General features: G+C 49.5%; 2 protein-coding genes across 3 annotated transcripts; one reads left to right on the top strand and one right to left on the bottom strand.

The window, feature by feature from the left end:
* Positions 1-1,679: 1,679 nt before the first annotated feature.
* LOC111847591 (nuclear receptor subfamily 2 group F member 6-like) lies at positions 1,680-7,586 on the bottom strand. 2 transcript variants are annotated; one of them, XM_023818929.2, is made up of 4 exons: positions 5,884-7,586; positions 5,695-5,789; positions 4,008-4,559; positions 1,680-2,981 (listed from the first exon to the last, which is right to left on the bottom strand). In XM_023818929.2, exons 1-4 carry the CDS (start codon positions 6,150-6,152, stop codon positions 2,707-2,709), a joined length of 1,191 nt encoding a protein of 396 aa, XP_023674697.1. In that variant the 5' UTR covers positions 6,153-7,586; the 3' UTR covers positions 1,680-2,706. The 2 variants fall into 2 exon arrangements, with proteins under 2 accessions (XP_023674697.1, XP_023674695.1); XM_023818927.2 differs by having other exon boundaries at positions 4,008-4,562; positions 5,884-7,585.
* Positions 7,587-13,712: 6,126 nt separating this feature from the next.
* LOC111847586 (uncharacterized) lies at positions 13,713-16,043 on the top strand. The gene is made up of 5 exons (XM_023818916.2): positions 13,713-14,213; positions 14,593-14,668; positions 14,824-15,576; positions 15,658-15,707; positions 15,808-16,043. Exons 1-4 carry the CDS (start codon positions 13,830-13,832, stop codon positions 15,705-15,707), a joined length of 1,263 nt encoding a protein of 420 aa, XP_023674684.1. The 5' UTR covers positions 13,713-13,829; the 3' UTR covers positions 15,808-16,043.
* Positions 16,044-16,294: the final 251 nt, after the last annotated feature.

Genomic DNA, 16,294 nt, shown 5'->3' with positions numbered 1-16,294 from the left:
CTAGTTTGCGATCAAAGATAATAGCAACACCACCACTTTGAGATTGTTTATAAGCGTACCTAAGAAAGATCAGACTCATTTAAAGGAATGGTGTTGTCTTGCTTAAGGCAAGTTTCTGTCAAGCACAAAATGTCTACACCGTGATCAGTAATGAGATCATTTGTAAGTAAGGCTTTAGTAGCTAATGACCTTACATTCAACAAACCCAACTTTATTTTAATATTACTAATGTCATGTGTTATGGGCCCCAATTGAGTATGTATTCAGTTTTCAAAGCATGTTTTATGGCAAACTGCTGCTCTATGCTTGTTTGTCTGAGAAACATACAAAGTTTCAATTTTATTTTATTTTCTGCACCCTAGGTGACATCTCTAGGCCGCTAACAGACAGATGGTTAAGCTGGTCTGTCTGCTGCCTGGATTTGGCTCTGCGAAGTCTACACTTTGACCAAAGACATTCTGCTATGTTTTTAGAGAAGAGACCGGTACCCGCCCACAAAGAGTGAAGATCATCTCTCTTTAGAAGCCCAGACCTGCCCCAAAAAGTCTGGCAATTATTTTTAAAACCCACATCATTTATAATCACACCATTAATCCAATTTAAATATACTTGTTTGGACTTTGGCATCAACATGAAGTAAAATGAAATGGTTTTCAGTGACATGTCAATTCCATAACACAAAAACAATGCTAAAACTTTAGGGTCAACTGTGGGACACTTTTTAATATTCGAAAAAGCATCAACGTAATAATTGTATAAATCCAATTTAAAAAACACTTGCTTGGGCCAGTTTGTCAATTCCATAACAATCCAAAAAGACTTTCTTCTACTGGCATGTCAACTCCGTAACACAATAGAAAACATGCATGCTCTGGGAAATGCGTAGTTTAATGTTTTTAGATGTTCTTAGAGCCTGCATGCACAACATGTGAATACTACTGCAAAACAGTCACATGTCACAACTCTCTGGACCTCTGGACAGTCACAACTCTATAACGCAACAAAGGCATTCTGGGACTAGCTCATCGACATAACCAAACTTTAAAAATACACAGTGAGCCAATGCAATAAAAATGCGTTCTTTCAATTGCATGTGAACTGCATGACACTATGTACACTATACATTCATTATACGTATGTTTTCATATTGGCATGTAAACTGGAAAAGACAATAAAATGCATCAAACCTTGTAACACAAAAATAAAGGGCTTGGACTTGCAACTTTTAAAAACAAAAATCTCAACAGAGGTACGTCACTTTCCTAATGCGATTTTTAAAAATGCGCGCTCCAGGTAAGTTTGTGGCTCCATATCATAATTTTAGAAAGATGCAAGCTGGGGACACCACGTCTGTTACACAACACCAACATGTTCATGTAAGGATGGTGCTGTGTCTCAGCTGCAAAACACACAGCGAGATGCTCAACCACCACAAAGTGTGAGGAAACGTGCTTCAGCTCCACAGTACTCTTGGAGTCTGACATATCCAGGAACCAGAGCACACACCAAACAAGATTTCAGATTCCTACTTGGTGTTGGGCTTCACTGAGTGGAATTAAACTTCGGCTGGGAAGAACAGTGTATGTAACAATCTTCAGCCTTGGGATCGCTCTGCAATTGCTCTGCATGGGCTGTTGTGTTTATATGTATCCAAAGGAGGAAGCACACCAGGACAGAACTGTTTGTCACGTTCTTTTTAATCCTACATTGGTGTATTTATTTCTTAATCAGGGACCAGGTATGTTCGTTAACATATCATTCCATTCAATGCTTTGCACCAAATACAATCAAAAAAAATGTATAAGCTGTATCGTATGATTTTCTGATGTTACAATAAATTGGTGACATGTTAGCTAACATGTGAAAGACCTTTATTGCTTATCAGACAACGTATCATTAATTTACAGACGTAGTAAATGATGATTTGGTCATAACTGCATTCCACTTTAACATTGTTACATTCAGACCCGATACCTGCTCACTACTGCCACCTGTAGTCTGGCCGTAAGAACACGCCAGCATCATTCAGGTCCCAGCAGACACTCTGAGCTGTAGGATTTCATATTCTGATGCTTGGCATGAGGTTGCTGTTCAAAGGATGTATAGCTGCGCCCCGCAATGTGTGCGCAAAGAGCCACGGGGGTCGGAGAGGAATGATACGTCCAAGAGTGGAACGTTTACATGTTACAGAGACCTACATAAAACAGCAATGATCACCAGCAGTGGCTGGATAAGCGGCCACCTTGGGATCAGACATTTAAAACAAAAGATCTCATTTGAGCAGTATGTTCCTTTGAAAGAAGCAAAAATATGTTTACAACGAGTTAAAACTCACAACAGAGTAAAGCCTTATATACCTGTAGAAGGAAATCTACTTCTTCATATTTGATTTTGGTGATTTTTTTTTTTTTAGTCATGGAATCTGGACAATAATGACTCCAGGTATATGGTGGCGTGAAGCACAAGAGGTCATTTGTTCAGTGCCTCACGTGAATGTGGGCACTCTGTTCACAAGGACTAGGTGTGAGGTTAGGCCTGAACACTCCAGGAATCCAGGCAGGACCCTCGGCCCAGAAAGGTCCACTAGGAATACTCTTCCAAGCATTCTTCTCTGAGGAGCGTGGCAAGATGACTGCTGTCCAGGAGCTGCCGGTGTAGTGCCTTGTCCTCCAGCAGGTGGCAGTGCTGCACCCACATGCTCGCAGCTCACTGGCCAGAAGCATAGGGCCAGCTGATGGAGCTGCCGGAGAGCTGCATGTCACGGATCAGCGTCTCGATGGGCGTCTTGCCCACCAGCCGCATGAAGAAGAGTTGGGAGATGAGGGCGGCGGGGACGGCGCGCAGAGCGGGAAGGCGCAGGAGCAGGCGGCCGAACCGCTGCGGCTGGCTGGGGTACTGGGCCCGCTCGTACTCCGTCAGCGCCACCTGGGCCTTCTCCTGCAGGGCCTCCACCTGTGCGGGGTCCGTCAGGCCGCACGCATCTGTGGGGGGGTAAAAGGAGGCCGCTTAACATGGTGGGGCAGATAGACCCGATTACCAGTTTCATAAAATACTCTGTAATGGCAGGCACATCGCTACCAGAGGAAGAGATTTCAGGTCCAGAGAGTGCAAATCCAGACCAAGATTTTGTTTCAACCAACCAGTTGAGTATCCTGTGACTATGACTCTTTATACTCAACTGGTTGGTTGAAACAAAATCTTGGTCTGGATTTGTACTCTCTGGACCTGAAATCTCCACCTCTGGTAGCCACATAGTAAAGGGTTACTGGTCTGAACCCACCCACCCATTTTGAAATTGTTTGCTCCCAACCAGGCACGTAGCCAAATAGCAAAATAATGAGTACGAGCCTCCCTTGAAATTTGCCGGACACCCACCTCCGAAAATCGTTTCTGGTTGCGAGTCTAGTAAAGGTGATTCCCTTGTCATTTACATCAGTGTTTCTCAAAAGAGTCGTCGGGGTCGCCCAGACGCTCCACATTCTCCCCGGGGAGTTGGGAGAGAGCAAAAATGTGAGAAAGACTGATCTACATCACCTGGGTCTAAGGGGCTTTTTCTTTTACGGTTTTCAGTCCCAGAGACCAGTTACATTAATCATTGTGCTCGCAAAGGCCTTCTGTCAACCGTCCAGGAAGAAGCTGCGTGGATCTGGATACTGAGCCAACCTCACAATGGGCTAACAAGTAAACAGAGTGTCGATGACAGCGTGAAATTTCACGTTTGCCCCTGAAGAGGGAGCCAAACCTCAGCGTTCCGGTTTTTGGCTCCTGCAGTTTAACAAAATTGCCATGTGATGGATCGAGGGTGATGATTAAGTCTGTTAATTTTTCTAATCTGTGCCAGACGGTGCATGGAGCATCTCTCTTGCGAGACAGAAACCGAGCCAAGTGCTTTTTACCCGGAGGTAGACACCGATCTGCACAAACTGGACAAACACACAGATACAGATACTGCAGGACACTCGGGAGGTGAAAGGTCAAAGGTGAAGTATGGGGAGGAGCGGGCGCACCTGGTGAGAGGAGGGCTATGGCCTTGAGGCAGCTGTACTCAGCGGCATCCACTTGCAGGCGCGTGAGCTTCTCTACCTGGTCCTGGAGGAGGCGAACCTGGTCCATGAAGGACACAACGCGCTCAGCCGACATGGGGGCGGAATGGAAACCGGCGGCGGCCAGCAGTGGAGCCGCGTGCAGCGGCAGGCCGGACTGAGCCGCATTCAGGATGAAGAGCTCGCTCCAGCTGAGCCTCAACAGCGCCACCTGGTCCGAGACGGGCAACTCGGGGAAGTAGGGGATGCCGCGTGTCCACTCGATGGTGCTGAAGAGCAGGCGGGCCGCCAGCTCGCAGATGCTGTCGATGCCCATGGTGTCGGAGCCCTGGCCGAATGCCGGGGCGTAGCGCCCCCCGGGGTACGGCTCGGCCCGCAGGAGCCGCGAGACCAGCTCAGACACAGGCTGCCCGTCGAAGCCCTCGTCCGTGGCCCTCGCTCCGCCAACGGTGCCCCCTGTTGGCACGGGTGTGGGGCTCAACGCTGACTGTGAGGGTGGGATTCGCCCACGCTGAACTGCTAAGGGGAGGTGGGGGGGGGGAAAGATAGAGGAGCTCAGTTACGCAGACGCACACCGTCGCCGGACGAGGCCAGGTCAACAGGGAGAGTCCAAAGCAGGACATCAAGATCAGGCCAGAGGAAACTCTCACAGAGCAGCAGCAGCATTAAATCATGTCTCTGTTTACGATCTGCAGGCTTCCCAGAATTCACCGGCACGTTTGCCTGGAAGCTGACCATGCAGAGCCTAAGGTTAATGCCTGGCGGTCCACACGGAACACTGATGGCCATCTGATGTCACCCAGGTCCATCCACTGCTCCACACAAAACAGTTTCTTCGAACTGTGTCCTACTGGAGTCACCCTTCCTGTTGATGTGGGGAAATTCCTGGTGTGTGTGTGTGGGGGCTTCTGTATATATTACATTATGGAGACCAAATGTCACCACAATGTGATAAAAACCTGTAATTTTGATGTTGTGGGTCCATTTTTTCAATCCCTACAAAGGGAAACTGAATTTTATGATTGTTACTGCAATCAAAATCTTTCAATTGCTGAAAGTCTTGTATTTAGTTTGGTTACTTATGGTTAAGGTTAGGGCTGGGTAGAGGTTAAGGTCATCATTGTTGGAATTAGGGTTTTTCCCACAAAAATTAATGGACGGTCGCCGCAAAGACATCAATACAAACACGTGTGTGTGTGTGTGTGTGTGTGGATTAGGTTTATGTTGCATTGTGGGGACCAAATGTTCCCCTTAATGTAATATAAACCTGTCATTTTGAAGTTGTCAGGACCATTTTTCAGGTCCCCACAAAGATCTCTGAATGCAATCAAAAAACTAAAAATGCCAAAAGTCTCAGTCTTTCATTTGGTTACTTATGGTTAAGGTTAGCGCTGGGTAGGAGTTAAGGTTGCCATGTTGGGGTTCTCCCCATAGAAATAAATGGAGAGTCCCCACAAAGATATAACTACAAACCTGTGTGTGTGTGTGTGTGTGTGTGTGTGTGTGTGTGTGTGTGTGTGTGTGCGTATGGGTGGGTAAAGGGTGGGGCAGACAGGAACCTCTCAACAATCCCCATCCTCTACTATAAAGCATGCAACCAACCTTATGACCCTCCCCCCCCCCCACCAGATGGATAAGGACAGACAGGTACCTTCTTTGCGCATCCCCACCCTGAAACACTTCTTCAGCCGGCAGAACTGGCACTGGTTCCGATGGTGCTGGTCAATTTGGCAGTCCCGATTGGACCTGTGGCACAGGAGAGTGGAACAGGTACAGTGAGATCAGGCCGGGGGGGGCAGGGGGAATCTGCTCAATACCGCCACCTGGAGGGCACTCTCACCTGCAGGTGTAGCTCAGGCTGCGGCGGATGCTCCTCTTGAAGAAGCTCTTGCAGCCCTCGCAGGTGAAGACGCCATAATGTTTGCCGCTGGACTTGTCCCCGCACACTGCGCAGTCCACCACGCAGGCCCGGTCATCCTCGCTGGCCTCCGGGTCGCTGGCTCCCGCGTGGGGCGAGCCGTCCCCTCGGCCCCCCCGCAGGAAGCCCTTCTCCCCCAGGCCGTTCGAGTCCCCATTGGGGTTCCCCCAAGTCCCGCTCACCATGGCCATACCCAGGAGGCCAAGCCTTGCTCCGTGTGGCCAGGGGGCCTCCTCTCCAGCTGGCTCAGGTTAGTGTGGCAGTTGGGCCTCGTTACAGCGCCATCTGCCTGCTCGCTTAAGGAAAACACCCGTACTGATGTTCTTGATCAGTGATTGGCAAGGATGTGGGGAATTAGTAACACAAACACGGTCGAAAAGGGGTTTGTCCCCCACACCACAGCTCTCACGTGTCTCCTGGTATCTCCTCCCTCCTGTTCCCAGCAGCTCCCTCCTGTTTCACTCCTTCAGTCACAGCGTGACGTCGCACGTCTTCGCAGACGCCCGGGCACGCGGCTCAGCTCCTCCTGACCTCCTCTCGGGATGCAAACCACGCTCGAGGGAAGGACTCGCTCGATTGCGCAACCCCTTCCGCTGGTCGGAATCTCGCAAGCAGGCAGAAAAACGGCCAAGTGACCTTCAGAGCGAGCGAGATAAGGGAACGCGATCCAGGCGTTTGGAAACAGGTCGCACCGGTTCTCACGGCGTAGAAGGACGAGTCCCTATCAACCTTAAAGCGATATAAGTATCTGTAACTGGTTATTTATGCAAGAACAGAACGGCTAACTGGCAAACAATTTGGCTCTCAGGCAGAAAATGGCAGGAGAAACACCAGATTTTCTCTCGGTGCTCAGGCAGAATCTAGTTTCTGACAAAGTTCCCAAAAAAGAATCAATCACTTTCTTGCAGGACCTGCACCTTCATCAGACAGTCGGCATGTAGCTTCTGCAGACTCTCTTGGGGCCGTGGTTCTGCTCTGGTTCTTAGTTCCACCTCCCAGGTGAGTCAGATCCCGGCGTGCAGAGGTGCAGCCCACGGATCGGGCCCTCGGCGTCCTCTGCAGGCTGCCCCTTCCCTGATCGTTTCCCCCCGAAAGCGCGGCACAATGGAAAAAAGGTCCCTGTCTCCTTTAATCATCCACTCCTTCCCCCAGGAGACGAGATCAAAGTTCAAGGAAGGGGCCGATCTCCAACTCGCCCGGGGAGAACAGCCGGCGTCAGCACCTCGCCGCTTTCCGCGCCTCTCGACGGAAAACAAAACAAGAACGGAGGACGGGAAGCGAGGAGGAGGAGGAGGGGGGGGAGTCTCCTCGCGAATCGCTCCTTACACACAGCTGGCCCTTTGTCAGTGGTGGCGGCGCCGGCGGTGTCCGGAGGCCTGGGCCCTCCCAGTGCAGATCTCCTGGGTGGGAAATGCTCCGTGTCTCTGCCTCCGGGAGAGGGGAACCCAACCAGCATGGAGGCCGTGGCCAGGCAGCCCGTTGTGAAAAGCCAGGAGCCGCTTCCAGCACTTCTCTCCGCTGCCTCTGTCTCTCCCTCCCCCTCTCCTCCCTCCCTCGCTCGCTCGCTCACTCGCTCTCCCTGCGTGTGTGTGTGTGTGTGTGTGTGTGTGAATGTGTGTGCGCGCGCGCCTGTGTGCTCAGGGATTTGACACTGCTATTCAAGCCCTCTGGTTGCCATGGCGCTCCTTGCCTTATATGGACATTGGAGCCAAAGAGCGGCGAGTCGGCAGCCAGGTGGCTCACACATGAAGAATGTGCCGCTGGGGCTGGTGACCCCGGGCCAGCCCAGAGCATGCTGGGAAGGTTAACCCCACCAGCACCAAACGAGATGGGCCTGCTCAGCCACATACCGACCAGCCCCTGTTTACCCACCCACCCCTCGACAATCACCCCCTTTCTCAGGAAGCCCCCTGCCACAATGTTTTATTACTTGATTTATGTAACAAATTATACAGCATACTGGTGTGTATTTTAAGAACTTGGTGGTGAACCTCAGTAAAGCAGCTGAAAACGTCACAAAACTGGACTCTAGTGGACCGAATGAGCCTGTTTTGCTTATAGTTCCCCCACCAGCCACTAGCAGGAGCTAGTGAGCAGAACAGGCAAGCCATGGCAGACCTAAAATGACTATTTTTTATTAGATTATAATTTTAATTTGCTGGCATGTGAAAAAGAAATGCCACATCAACATCCCACATACTTTACTTAAGTTAAACTTTGTGAAACCTCTTTTGTTCATGCCTGAGTTTTCGCCAAACAAGCTGCATTTTGGTATGAAGGACACACACAGTTAAGCGTGACCAGGAATCACCCACAGCACACACAATTCCTCTAGCAGAGTCAGCCAAGGTGGCCCAGCTCGCCTGCATTGTTGACACAGATAAGCTCCGCTGATAAAGCTCTCCCTCTGTGTATGTGTCACAGTGGGGGGTGGGGCTCAGACAATAGCGACCCACTGTGTCTAAAAACATTTCCAGCCCCCACGAAAAAAGGAATTCCCAACTACAGAGCTAGCGGCTCGCCATCTGAAGTGGGCAGAGGTCGACATTTCAGGTCCAGAAAGTAAAAATCCAGAACAAGATTTTATTTCAACCAACCAGTTGCGTACTGAGTAAATCTATATACTCAACCGATTGGTTGAGACAAAATCTTGCTCTGCATTTTTACTTTTTGGACCTGAAATGTCAAACCACCGGAAGCAGGACGGAGTAACCTTACAAAATGGGTCACCTAACAACATCGGTTACTGCGGTCACGGGTCAGGAAAGAGGAACACTATGGTGGAGAGAAGACCTCCCCGTTCTACTCATCTGTGGGGCACCACTTACCCCCACTAAGGCCAGAGAGGATTTCTTTGGGATTAAGGGGGGGGGGGTGTGTGCATTAAATCAACGGTGGGGGAGGTCATAGGGGCCTTGGTATTTGGATCCATTCACTGAAAACTTTAACCCTAGAAATCCCCAGTCATATGAATGGAATAAGCTGTGACCAGCAAACACCGTTAAAGCCGCCGTTTAATCTCTCACGCTCTCGGCAGAGTTTCCGCTTAGGAGACTTTATAACATTTCGGTTTCAGAGGACGTGTGCGAGGGCAAGCCGCCGATTCGCAGTGTGTGTGGGCGTGTGTGAGACCTTTGAACCTGCAATCAGCAAGCAGCCCAGCAGACACTAACCCACGAACATGTGACGCCCACAAGCCTGAGCCAATAAAACGCCGGCATTGATAGCCCCACACACATACATACGCACAGGCACATGCACACACACACACACACACAATGTTCATATTCATATCTCTGTGGGGACCATCCATTCATTTATATGGCAAAAACCCTAATCGCAGCTATGACAACCTTAACCCCTACCCAGCCATAACCTTAACCATAAGTAACAAAGCAAAGTACAAGATTTTTGGCATTTTTAGTTTTTTGATTGCATTCATAGATTTTTATAAAATTGATTTTCCCCTTGCCGGGACTGAAAAAATAGTCCCCACAATGTCAAAATAACAGGTTTTTATCACATTGTGGGGACATTTGGTCGGCACAACGTAATGTATATCTGACACACGCACACACGCACACGCGCGCACATCTCACAAGCTGGGGGAAAGCTTAAGGTTTGACCCATTCTGAATTCTCAGGCTAATTCATCCTGAAACACCAAGGTTTCCTCCCCATTTAAAAGATCTTTGCTGAATGTTTATGTGTTGTGACACGTATATGAACAAACCAATCAGGTCACTGGTCCAGGGAATTGACCAATGAGGACATTCGCCCTTCCAGGCAGCAACACTGTAAAGGTGGTACCTGGCGCTCCCATCAGCTCAGTTTGAGAGATTTTAGCCTCTGGTAGCTTTGGCCCTGAGCTGCGTGGATGGTTGGCACCGGTGCCACTCGCATGCAGCGGTTGGGGTGTGACAGCTGGTTGGTGAGTCGGGCTTCCGGAGGGAAATGGAAGGATCATGGTTTCAGGTGCGATGAAACTCTGAGAATGTTTAATCGTGACTGCCACTCATTCCCCCTCCTCCTGGGACAACCGCTGATCCAGAAGGAAACCAGGGTTTTGTGAGACATGGACAACAGTGTAGGAGAGAACAGTCAAATATCTGCGGGCCTTTGAGCAAGGCCCCTGGGCACAGGAACACTGCACACTAGCTGGCCCTGTGCTGTGACTCGCTGTGCTGTGACTCCCTGCGCTGTGACCCCCAAGTTTTCTTTGGCCTGTATAGGTGTCTCATGGACAGCAAACGGGAATTTCCCCACCGGGATTAATATCACTATTCTATTCTATTCTATTCTATAATTGACCAGTGACCACCGAGTTAGTGGCGAAACATAAATGGGACTCCAGAACTCATAAGAAGATGATCATCTGGTGAGGAAGGGGGTACAGGCACCCACAGGGGACAGTCCAAACCAAGGCCGGTACGTACGCAGCAAACGTCCAGAGCCTGCTCTCAGTCGCTATCAGGATAACGTCAATTACTATCAGTGAGGTTTAGGCCTGTCTCCCTGAGGTACAGCAGCCCTGATATGGAGAGTACAGGCGGCTGCGCACTGCACACGACATCTAGACAAATCAAACATGTTGGAGAGATCAATGTGGTGCATACCTGAAATGATGCGGCTACCCTGTTGATGTCACTCCACAACCCTAGAGGGCACAGAATGTTTTACCTGCAGCAGACCCACATACAGAGGGCAGATAAACATATTGTGGGGAGTGTGTGAGCCATTTTAATAAAGGGGATGGGATGACATCCTTTTTAAAGAAGTAGCTCTTTATTAACGGCCACTATTGGCCTAATACTAGCAGCAGCACAGACAGGGAAGGCAGCGATTTACACGACACTCATGGTCACGCTCTAACGAAACAGAAGCGTTCCGTGGTGAACATTACACGGTTATGACATTAACTATTTACATAACTAATTACATGTATATAAGTATACAAATTCACATATTAATTTATACTATTTATAGATAGTGCAGTGTGGTGCAAAGCATGCTGGTAACTGCATAATTAGTCCTGCTAACCAACCCTGAGGCATCACATTATTCATCAGCCAATCGTGGACAGCGGGTAGGATCAGAACAAACAAATAAGTTTGTTTCTGGTGCTCATCACAGGCGGTGCACTAGTCATCACTTGTACAATGTCATATTGCGAAAACAACATTGATTCTGTCGAATTCGTTTGAAGTATGCAGCCACCTTAACCATGAAGGACAGAGGTGCTTTGCTGCCCCCTGGTGGCCTGAGGGGGAAATGGTCTCCGCTCCTCCAGGCCTAAGTTATTACATCACTCCAGGAAGCCTGCAGGCAGCTGAGGGACACGTAGCGGGTGGCTAACAACACACACATCACAGGAGGTGTATTCCAGCCCAGAACCCTCATGAACATGCCGTGCAAACATACAGTGCCTAAGAGAACTGGCCGTTCCAGACTGAAAAAGGTGAAAGGAAAATTGGAAGCTTTGAGGGAGGAGTCAAGGCAATTTGATGGTCTCCAGTGACACAGTGTGTGTGTGTGTGTGTGTGTGTTTGAGAGGGAGGGGGGTCCTCCATAAATGCGTGGCCAGTGCTGACCAAGATTTCCTGTGATTACTCAATAGGACAGGCCGTTTTCACAAAAAGCTCTCGGCACGTCCTAGGCGTCATCCTACCCTGTGTGAACATAAACATCCCGCAGACAAAGAGACAGCGAAACGGACGGCATGTTCGCCGTTAAGAGGAAACCCTTAAAGCTTAAAACATAACCAGAGTAGATCAGCAGCGGTTAAAGGGCCGACCTAGAAGACCCATAACAGAAACGCCGATGCGGTACGGTGTGTTCCAAGGTCCCGTTGGGCCACAGTTGGTACGAGAACAAACCTGACAGGTGGGCTGAAGATTTTCATGGCGGGGGGCACAAGTGGCACTACCAATTAGGTGGTGATGTGGGGCATTGGTTTGAGGGGGGTCCACTTGTCTGAATGAGGGGATCTTCCCCCCCGTGGTGCCAGGAGTGGTGGGTTCAGGGAATGAGAACAGAGTACAAGTGGCAATCAAGTGTCAGGCAGCACCATTAAGGGGAATCCCTGAGCGTGAAGGGTGCCCTCGTGATGACATCATTTGCCTTGCAGAAACCAGTTAGTAACACGAACGTGGCTAGTGTGAAGTCATCAGAAGGACTGACGCAGCTTCAGTGCAGCGCCCTGGCTGATCTGGCACATCGACTCAGGCGACGTTCCAACACTCCTATCTATATTGCTACACATGCGGTGTGGGGGGGGGGGGGGGGGACAGTCAAGGGGGCCTGGTGATCACTCAGGATGTCTGTCGCAGTTTAGGATGTGTGGGGGTGCCGCCCGAACTCGTGGCATTGCTCACGTCAACCTAGAAGCACAGAGGCGTTATTACAGGGGCAGCAGAGCAGATTAGAAAGGCAAGGCTCCCAAAAATGACACATCGAAATTCAGTGAGCGCTTGCATGACTGTTTTCGGTATCAATCCATGGAAAAATCGCAACGATAAAAACAAAGCACAGATGACAGTCTTATCTGAAAACCGGAGGCACTTATTAGTGTCATAACAGGGCAAAATGTGCCGTAAACAAGGCACTTGACTGATAAGTCCAGGGGACCTGTGTTTTGAAGAGGTAGCCATTGTTCTGGGCACAGGAAGAAGAGAAAACGTAAACATCCAGAGAAACAGGCGGGGAGGAAACGGTGGATGGCCAGGGGTAGGAGGGGGGGGCAGCGGTTACCACAGATCAACTGCATCACAGGGAATCAGCCAGGGAAATTAATGTCCTGTCAGGTGTTTCTGCCCCCTAGTGGTCACCTGATGCATGTGACAAATCAGAGGGCTCTGGGGCACGACCAGCAGCTCCAAGTGAGCCATCTGGATGGATAAAGCCTTACACAGCTGCTCGCCCAGTACAGGATCATGCCAACCAGCTTTAAGAACAAAAACCCTGCACTTAGGATGTTCTGTGTCTTTTTAGCAGTTATTTTCCCCTCTACTGTGGGTACAGAGAAGCCCCTGGGAAATCTGGGCAGGTGAGCAGTATCAGCATCTGTGTGCCGTTTCCGTCTTTTGTTCTGGAGTTTATCTCAGATCGGGGTTGGCAGCTCGATGGGTCAAAATGCCTCCCTGATTTACGGCTTCCTGCGAAGGCTGAGACGACATAACGGCAGGAAAGTCCTGGACGAGCCCTGCAAACTGCGGAACGTTCTGGATGTGATGGATTGAGCTGGAGCAGAGGCCCGTCGGGACGGGCTTGACTGAGATAAGAACAAATAGAGAAGCATTTGAGTTATAAGCATTAGATCTGAACACTTCACCCTGAATGACATCCAGACCAAGGGACCAAATATTTGAACCAAAAAAAAATCCTAATTTGTACATATTTCCTAATATTATATGATGATGATGGTGAAGATTATATAAGATTATTATTATTATTGTTGTTGTTATTGTCGTTGTTGTTAATCATAATAACCAGAAGAACAATAACAATAATTTAGATATTACTAATTGTTACAGCTTTTTATGAACTGCTTTTTATTTCCATGCAGATCATAAAAATGAAGTAGGCAGACCTGACAGTTATCTGAGGTGCTCACAGACATCTGGGGGTTTTACTGTAAGTGGGGGTGGGGACCAGCTGAGGTCGGTGTGGGGCGTTATTATCAGCCCCCGACTAATGCGAAGAAACTGGGTGGAGTCTCTGTGTGTGAGCTATGGATCAGTGTTTATAAATATACCCCCCCCCACCGATGCTCTCCACACATTACTGCTGGGGACAGTGTGCAGGACCTTACAAGGTCAGCTGGTCACCCCTGGAAACCATCCCAAAAGTCTGAAACGCCAAACAGCAGCCATGTACAGGAGTTACACGCAGGCCAAGTTGCCTATGGATACCAAAAAACTTCACAAGACCAAGGAGAGAAGTTGTGGCTACTACCTGAAGATCGTCTTATTTTTCTCTTCACTGATTCAGTCACTCATCATCGTCAGCCTGGTGCTCTTCCTGGTGTACGGCCAGTCGGGGAACTCGGGCGAGGAGAAGAGAGTGCAGGAGCTGGAGAAGAGCTGCAACAAGCTCATGGAGGAGAAGAAGAGCCTGCAGCAGCAGAGCGTGATGCTGTACAAGAAGCTGAATGAGACGAGCATCACCATCGGCAAAAAAGACAAGGAGCTGATCAGCCTGCGGTCGATGGCCAATCACTCCTACTTTCACTTTCAGGGCTTACAGAAGAGGCTGGTAAGACCCGCTCAGCTATGCTCACCTGCGAGTGAGACGCACCACTGTGCCTGAGACTGCCTGGCATTTGACTGAATATTTATAGGGGAATCCATCCTGAGTCCTGCATAGACAAAACTGGCATGAATATTAAGACGTATACATTTGCTCAAAGCAAATATTTTGTTGTTCCATTTGAAAATTTTATGTAACTCGAGTCCTTCTTGCAAATAAATGGAAACATTAGGAGTTAGGGAAAGCAACAGCTAACCATCCGTTTAAAGGAATATTATCTTTCTTTTTGTGGTGAAAGATACGATGTCACTAATTAAACAATCATCTCTAACGTTCATGTCATTGAGACCATCTGACGTTCTGTGTATTTTCTTCCCATTTGCAGAATTCATGTGAAGACGAAATGCAAGCTCACAAGAAACGACAGTTTCCTGGCCCAGTCCCTGATAACTGTCAAAGAGGTACCAGTTTCTGTTGCTGTTCACTGACCAGTTCTGACCAGCCATCTGATGCCTGTCGTTCACTCCCCCATTCCCATGTTGGGAAACAGACGAACATCTTTTCCTGGCTTGCCGCTTGCTGACCTCAACATCTCTGTCTCTCTTCTCTCTGCCAGAATTGACGAAGGCGAACCTACAGGTCCAGCAGCTGCTTCGGGAAAAGTTCAACTTCAGCCAGACTTGCCAGGAGCTAAACACAGCTCAAGAAACAGCAAAAAAGAAGATCATCGGCCTCGAACAGTCCAATGCTGATCTTCGGCGGCAAAAGACATCCATGGAGAAGTCGCACGCCATGTTCAGTCGGGAGTGTAAACAGGACTATGTGAATGCATTAGGGGGCATCAGCACCGTCACTAAGGCCTTCCTGGATAAGATCGAGAACTTCTTCAGCTGTGCCAGCACCTTCTTCATCACGTGTGAAAAACGATCAATGTACCTGGAGCAAGTTCATACCAACTGCACCGGCCTGTCTCGAGAAATGGAATCCAAGTTCCAGAGCTACCTGAACCACGTGGGCCACATCATGTCCAACATCCGGAAGAACAACACCGACCTGATGGCGCAAAACGAAGAACTGATGAAGGAACTGCAGGAGTGCCGGCAGTCTTCGTTGGCGAGGGTGGAGGAGGGCAGCCGGCGCCTGCATGAGGAGCAGGAGAGGCACGGCCGCGAAAAGGAGCAGATGCTCAAGGACAAGAAGAAGCTGGAGAGTGATAAGGAGCTCCAGGAGCAGCAGCTCAAGCTGAGGTTCTTGGAGTTGAACCACATCAATAGCGAGAAGCAGAGGCTGAATGCCTCCCTGCTCTCCTGCATTAGGATGACCGGGGGAGGGGGCAGTTTGGTCCCACCCGGACGGTCGGAGTTCGGAGGTAAGACACGTAACTCAAGGGAGGCGGTGAGCATGCAGCCTCTGTGGGCTTCATACTGATGACTCCTCCTTCCCTCCCCAGATACGATGAGCCACATGAAGGAGCTGCAGAAGTACGCCGTGGGCCGCTGAGTGAGTACGCGAGGCCGTGAAGCTTAATCGCGCCTGGGGCTCGCTGGGCGACACCGCTGGGCTGACCTTCTGTTCGCTTGTGCTTCCCATCCTGTTTCAGACCTGAGTACAGGATGCACATCGAGCAGGAGAAAGAAGAACACTCTGGTGACCATTTGAAGACACATCACCAAGGCAATCCTGTTTGTCATTCATCAATAAATATAGAGCTTGTGTGTGTGTGGGGGGGGCGGGGGGGGGGAATCCTGACTGCATACCTGTTGCTTAATGCATAAGTATTCACGAAAATAATTCACATGATGTAAATAATTCAATAAAGTACCCTTTGTGCATAAAGTGAACGCTTGTTACTTTTGCCAAATCGCTCCACTTCTGTCAAGGGGACAATACAAGGGTTCAAGCCGTCGGTCAGCCCATGTACCGAAGAAGAGAGCCGGGTGGGGAGGGGCAGAAGGAGAGGTGCACCAGTGTTTACAGAAACGCTGCCATGGGGTCCGGCCCGGCATCGGCGCTGAGAACACACAGCGCATAAACAAACCCGGCTCCCGGGGACGACAAACAAGTGTCATCTGTCCTAGGCGGCACGC

Source organism: Paramormyrops kingsleyae, chromosome 21 (assembly GCF_048594095.1).
Source record: "Paramormyrops kingsleyae isolate MSU_618 chromosome 21, PKINGS_0.4, whole genome shotgun sequence".
NCBI lineage: Eukaryota > Metazoa > Chordata > Actinopteri > Osteoglossiformes > Mormyridae > Paramormyrops > Paramormyrops kingsleyae.
Note: the sequence above shows the minus strand (reverse complement) of the source record. Positions and strands in the feature narration are given on the sequence as shown.

What these genes read in the sequence shown, in the direction of transcription:
- LOC111847591 (XM_023818927.2), bottom strand. Translation starts at nt 6,152, where the DNA reads ATGGCCATGGTGAGCGGGACTTGGGGGAACCCCAATGGGGACTCGAAC. An exon ending in AGCCTGAGCTACACCTGCAG is followed by an intron (nt 5,790 to 5,883) that starts GTGAGAGTGCCC and finishes CCTGTGCCACAG; the next exon opens with GTCCAATCGGGACTGCCAAA. An exon ending in GGTGGGGATGCGCAAAGAAG is followed by an intron (nt 4,563 to 5,694) that starts GTACCTGTCTGT and finishes ACCTCCCCTTAG; the next exon opens with CAGTTCAGCGTGGGCGAATC.
- LOC111847586 (XM_023818916.2), top strand. Translation starts at nt 13,830, where the DNA reads ATGTACAGGAGTTACACGCAGGCCAAGTTGCCTATGGATACCAAAAAA. An exon ending in AGGGCTTACAGAAGAGGCTG is followed by an intron (nt 14,214 to 14,592) that starts GTAAGACCCGCT and finishes TCCCATTTGCAG; the next exon opens with AATTCATGTGAAGACGAAAT. An exon ending in CCCTGATAACTGTCAAAGAG is followed by an intron (nt 14,669 to 14,823) that starts GTACCAGTTTCT and finishes TCTCTCTGCCAG; the next exon opens with AATTGACGAAGGCGAACCTA.